This window comes from Crocodylus porosus, unplaced genomic scaffold, assembly GCF_001723895.1.
Source record: "Crocodylus porosus isolate Cpor-Errol unplaced genomic scaffold, CroPor_comp1, whole genome shotgun sequence".
NCBI lineage: Eukaryota > Metazoa > Chordata > Crocodylia > Crocodylidae > Crocodylus > Crocodylus porosus.
In genome coordinates, this window is record NW_017728938.1 from 1,867,251 (window position 1) to 1,873,356 (window position 6,106).

The following is a 6,106-nucleotide window of genomic DNA, read 5'->3' on the forward strand; positions in this document are numbered from 1 at the left end:
CACAGTCCCATCTCATTTGCCTGGCCACATGCCCTGCCTGTGCAGGTCCTGCACCCAGTGGTGGATGCAGGGTGGACTTGCTGGGAGTGTTGGGGCAGTAGGGCTGGAACTACCAGTGGGGCTCAGGGCAAGCAAGTCCAGCTGCTGCGCTGCCCCAGCCCTACTGTGCACCTGGGGGCAGCAGGACCAGCTGCACACACTGCAATCAGGGCTGCCCCCTACATCGGGTTGGGCAGGACCAAGGGACTCACCACAAGCCAGACAAAATCCCTTGGCAGACTGGATTCAGCCTGCAGGTTGTATTTTGTCCACCCCTGCTCTAGGGGACAAGAACTGTGTTTCAACCCCAAAGGAGGTGGCAGTAAACAAATCAAAACTAGAGAGAAACAGGTTGGTAAGCCACTCCTCCCCGCCCCTCCAACATTTAATCAGCTTTGCATTGGCACATTATGCTGGATTCAAATGTCCTTCTTCATCCAGAAGATGGGGAGTCCTCTGAGATCACGATATGGCGTCTCCAGCAGCATCTGTCCACAAGTCTCCTTTGCTGCTGGACTGGAGACAATATGTCCAGCAGAACCCTTGTAACCTGGCAGAGAAGGGAGCGGCAGTGGAGGAGGTAGAAGACATGCAGAGCTTCCTTGCATGGCCAGTAGTGGCAAACGGGGTGCTGGTGGGGGTGGGAAGCCAAGAGCAGCAGAGGTGGTGTGGAGAGGGGAAGCACGGGGAGGAGGAGGTGGTAACCGGGGAGGAGGTGGAATGGCAGCTGTCATGAAGCAAGCTGGTGGAGACAGAGGTGGGGGCAGTGGGGGCAGAGGCAGGTGAGCAGCAGCTATGGCATATGGCAGTTGAGGTGGTTTTGCTCCTGAAGTCCTACTACTGAGCTGGGCTGCAGTGGGGCTGGGTGTCCCAGGTGCCAGGGCAGGGATAGGAGCTCTAGCATGGTGCAGGGGACTCGAGAACATCTCCAGGAATCCCATGGGGACAAGGGAGCTCATGAACCCCATGCTCTGCACTGGCTCAGACAAGGCATAGCCCAAGTGGGCATAGAAATGCTGCTTGTCATGAGTGGTGAGGTGCAGATGCCTGAAGCCCCGGGACCCGGCGTAGCGCTCTGTAGCTTCCATCAGCTTCCGGCCATACCCCTTGCCCCGCAGCGCCTTGGAGACCACTACCGTTTCCATAAACAAGCTCTCAGGCTGGCCAACCACACGGGACAGCCTGGCATGCCCAAGCAGCTGGGTCTCCACCATCTTCCCATCAGTAGCATCCTCTGCAGTCCCCTGGGTTTTAATCAGTACCAAGCACAGGGGGAAGTTGTCTGTGGACTTCTGGAGGGAGTAGATGCGAGAGGTTTTGCTCTTTTTCCACTCTTCGTTGATCAGTTCAGCACAGGCCTCCATTAACTCTGGCCTCTGGTGAAGGGGAACTATGGTGAGCATCTCCGAAACAGATCCCATTCTTCTCACTGATGGGAGACCAAGTTGGCAAAGCTTTACATGGGTTGGAGAGCCAGCACACGTCCCACAGCAACGGTATCTTGGTAAGCACACGCAGACAATATCTAAAAGACCAATACCCAATGCAACCTGACTACCAGGAAAGCACAGCAACTTCTGCAAGAACTACTACCACTGGCCTGAGCCCAGCAGCCTCAAGGGAGACAGGAAGTGTTCCTGAGAGCCTACGTTGGGAAGGGAACAAAAGTGCTCAGAGGTATATCCAACCTACAGCCCAGAGCACACGCAGTATTGTGTTCTGTAAGTGCCATCTGTCCTCTTGCATCACCAGTAATGGGCACAAAATCACCAGCAGAGCCTTTGCTGTTGCTATTCATCTGGGACCTGAAAAGTGTAATTCTTTTGATTCCCAGAGGAGCATTTTAAAACATCGCAGTGCCTCAGCTGTTCACTCCTTGCACTGTCGAGGGCTGGGATGGAGAGCACTGATCAAAATTATCCTGAAGACACTAACTTAATTGGGATGGTGGCCCACACTGGCACAAGAATAAGGAGCAGAGGTGACCACCCAAGGTCTGCTCCTCTGCTCCCACACTGAGCTCAGGAATTGGAAGGGACGGGGATGCCACAAAAGGGCCTTGGCTGCACCTAGGGGAGTTCAGACTGTGTCTTGTGGAGTCTGTTCTACCAAGACGAAGGAGCTCAATTAGCACCAACTGGGAGGCAGGTTTGTGATCTGGACTCTAGTCCAAGAAAAGCCAGACTGAGAACCACCAACTCATCTCATAGATGCCCGTGTTACTATTTGAGAGGGAAGTTCAGCCAAACTTCACAGCCAAGGGGGACTCCCCCAGGCAGCCAGAACATAGGCACAGTCCATTCCACATGTGCAAAAAAACCCAGTCCAACTTTTCCTGCTTTTCATAAGAGGCAGGTAGTCCCAGCTCAACCTCAGCTACCAAACTCCTTTAGACCTGGGACATTTACACATAGCCCTTCTCACTGCTGCCATCTTTAATGGGTGCTGGCCATGCCCCCTGGAGATGCCAGCTAATGGTAGTGTACTGGTTACACGTCCTGTGTGCTAGCCCAACTTAACAGCATTCTGGACAGAATTTGTGGGTGCCACGTGCCACTTCAAGGAAGTGCCATCTCCCCAACACCTCCCCCCCTCGACAAACTGTAACAGGCATAACCACACTTCTCCCTGGTCCCTGAACACAAAAGGAGCTTGGAGGAAACCACAGCCTATCCCAGTAAAGGGTGCTGGGGGACAGGACTGCTGGAGCCTGAAGCTCTCCGTATAGCTTGCTTTTTCCCATTATCCAGCACTGGTCTGCCCAGATAGCACCCTTCACCAGCACCAGAGATGCTTTAAAACCTGTACAGACATAGAACAAAGGGTTGGTAGGTCCCACCCTTAGCTTGGCCCCCCACAGGCACACCAGGAAGTGGACAGCCTGCTTTCCAACAACACTGACACTGGGGCCCAACTTAGCATGGGCTGAGCCCTTCAGGAAGGCGCCTTTCAGCCACAGTTCCTCTTGCTAGCAGCTGGTTTGCTCAGAGAAGCCACAGGCAGTTTGCAAGAGGAGCCCATGGCTGAGCAGTTCTCAATTCAGGCTGATAACAACTGTGCCTCCACACCACCCTCTGTGCACAAATAGATGTCCAAAGAGCAGGTGGGTTCTCAGCCTCACCCCACCTAGAGCTGGATCCAGGCACCAGGAGCTTCTCACTGCCTTGTACTGCTCTAATTCAGGGGTCCTATCTCCCAGAGTGCCTGCACATTATACTCCCCCTGCCTGGGTGCAGTGAATCCCTAGAGCAGTTGCCACCTGCCCCTGCTAATGGTCTTGCAAGCAAGCTCATGGTCTTGCTTACGGAGTGGAGGGGAGGAGCAGGACAGGGAAAAAAATCAAGTCTTTCTGTACTGTGACAGCCCAAAGCTAAGGAAAGAAGTATTTTACTGCTTTCCCAGGAAATGGGGTATAGATCTGTTGCCCCCCCACCCCAGCCAGGTCAGCAGCAGGACACTTCCAAGGATGGAAAAGCCTCTTCCAACCCACTCCCCTCTGCCAGCCAGCACCAAGTTCTTCACCTACAGTCTCCAATCCATAGAGTTTAAGGGCAAAAAGACCATCAGAGATCATTTAGTTCAGTGAGGTCCTGCCACAAATTACCTCCCCACCCTCCCCAAGTGCCACCCCAATCCTCTTCTCCTGGCCCATCTACTGCTCTGCTTTCTGTTCCCTGCCATATCTGTAACTGTGTTCCCTGCTCTCCACCCCATATTGGGTGCCACACACAGAAGCTGCCTATGCCGTTTGTACCACATATGTCACAGGTTGGTCAGCCTTAACTGGGGGGAGGGGAGAGACCAGAAAAGACACCCAGCCTGGACCTGAAGCTCTCAAGAGATGGAGAAGCTACCGCTTTCCATGGAAGATGGTTCCCATGGTTAGATCACTCTCCCAGGTCCAAGTTAACACCAGGTTTCTCATTAGTATTTGGCTGTGATCCGGCCCTGTTCTGCCTTGCTGTGCTAGGGAGCAAGTCAGTACCTTCTTTCCACAGACACCTCCAACACTAACTTTTTTTGGATCAATTGACCAGATAATGCCTTAGAGTAACTCTGAGCCTGTTCTGCTGTCTCCAGCCCTCTGTGGCTGACCAGCACTAAGTAGTTCGAATGAGGCACCAATTCCTGTTCCCATTGATCAGCTACAACCCTTTGGCTACAACATACATGTTTGCTTCAGCCAAGTTCAGCCTTAGCAAAAAGGCATGAAAGACAATTGCACAAACCTTTAGGGAGTGTGGGGCAAGCCCATGGTTCCATTCCCCACTGCCCAAAGCCTTCTTGGCAACTCACTAGCAGACCTGGAAAAAGGTTTCAGGAATTCCTAGTTCCTGATCCCAACATCTCTCTCTCAGCGGACACCCAGTTGCCTCTGCTTGCCAGCCAGAGCATGTGCTCAATGCCCACTCACCCTGCGCAGTGCTGGTGCCCAGCTGGCTGGCCAGTAGCTGCTCTCCTGTGCTCAAGGATCGGCTCAGAGTCCTGGCTCTAAGTGACAACCCGGGTAGTGGTCAGGCTGCTTTCACAAGCATCTTGGAGGAAACAGCACATGTTCCCCAGCCAACCACAGCTACAGCTGCTCAGTTCTGCTTTTAAAGAGTGAATTACGTGTCTATTCAACACACTGAAAAGCCTTTGGCTCATGAACCAGGAATGTCAGTCAGGGTGGGGGGAGCTCCACCCCAGTGCTGGTCAGGGGCTGGCACATGCCCCAGACAGGCACTGTGCCCTCAGTGATGCTGAAAGCAACATCTGCAGACCCAAGGGCTCCAAATCCAAATCCTGCTTGTGACAATAGGAGCTGAAACCTGCTTCGCTTGCAATGCCATGCTGGTGGTTCTCAGCCTGGTCTCTGGTGTTCATATCATGTTGGCACTAACTAGTTCCTCTCCTGAGCACCCCTCCCACCCCCCTGCTCAGAGTGGTACTTCTGGGTAAAAGGGTTCCAGTAAAACTAGACTGAGCAGTGCTGGAGCAACTGCACTGCTGTGGATGGCAACTCCTGTAAGTCACCTAGAAACAAGATTCCAGGTCATTAATGGGAGATTCATAAGGGACTGATAGCACGGGGACTGCAGGGGCCTGATCCACAAATGCACCCTCATTCCCAGAGCCGCCAAGCCCGTGAACATCAGGGTGTGGATGACCCGTCTGTCCAAATGAATCAAGTCCCAGGGACCCTGTAGGAGCTCACCCTGCCAGAGCCCCAGCTGACCCTGCAGCGTGTGGGTTTCCATGGCTCAGAGCGCGGCAGCCAGTTATGTCTGTGCAGCCTGTGGCCACGTAGCTTTCCACTGGCCACATTTGACCGGGCATGTGGAAAAAACCCTGCTGTGCGCCCAGCAAGGAGGGGTCCGTCTGCCCCAGCAGCCACCCCCAGGTGCCATGGTGGGACTCCAGGACTGGAGCTGGGAAAGAGCATGGGCCAGGGACAGGATGTGGTGAGAGCAAGGCCCTGAAGGCTGCTCCACGGCTCAGCCCGCCTGGCGGGACACACAACAGTGGGGCTCTGCCCGCAGGTCGGGGAGGGGCCCGCAGAGCTGCGTCCCACCCATCTCCCCCATGGGGAAGGGGGCTGGAGCCCTTCTGCTAACACACCCCTGCTCCCGGCTTCCCCTCCCCTGCAGATCACCCAGTCCTCCCGGGCTCGGCCAGGGCCCCTCCCCACAGACCAGCGCTGCGCTCGGGGCAGGCGGCTGCCAGGCCTGCGCCGGCCACCGGGGCCCAACTCCCTACGGCCCGCGCAGCCCTTTAGCCCCGGGAAAGCACCGCCCAAACCCGCGTCATGCGGTGGCCTTAGAGCACCAGCACAAACAGCCCCGGGGGCACTGGGGGGAAATAAAAGTGCGGATCCGGGAGCAGGGAGCGGTGCGCGGATGGGCCGGCAGCCGGCACCCCCCCTGCCCCGAGCCCAGCTCGGGCCCGGCACGTGCGGCAGCGCCGGGTAGGCAGGACCAGGAGCCCAGCCCGCCCCGACTGCGGGCACACACGGCCCCTACCCGGCCCCGCGCCCGGCCCGGCCCGCACTGACATGTCGGCAACGCCTCCTGCTCCGCTGCCTCGC

General features: G+C 55.9%; 1 protein-coding gene across 2 annotated transcripts; it reads right to left on the reverse strand.

The window, feature by feature from the left end:
* Positions 1 to 393: 393 nt before the first annotated feature.
* On the reverse strand, positions 394 to 6,100 carry NAT6 (N-acetyltransferase 6). Of its 2 annotated transcripts, none has more exons than XM_019547446.1 (2): positions 6,074 to 6,100; positions 394 to 1,468 (listed from the first exon to the last, which is right to left on the reverse strand). In XM_019547446.1, exon 2 carries the CDS (start codon positions 1,458 to 1,460, stop codon positions 459 to 461), a length of 1,002 nt encoding a protein of 333 aa, XP_019402991.1. In that variant the 5' UTR covers positions 1,461 to 1,468; positions 6,074 to 6,100; the 3' UTR covers positions 394 to 458. The 2 variants fall into 2 exon arrangements, with proteins under 2 accessions (XP_019402991.1, XP_019402992.1); XM_019547447.1 differs by lacking the exon at positions 6,074 to 6,100 and adding an exon at positions 4,454 to 5,126.
* Positions 6,101 to 6,106: the final 6 nt, after the last annotated feature.

Excerpts from the sequence above, each read along its gene's own strand:
- NAT6 (XM_019547446.1), bottom strand. The coding sequence starts at position 1,460 with ATGGGATCTGTTTCGGAGATGCTCACCATAGTTCCCCTTCACCAGAGG.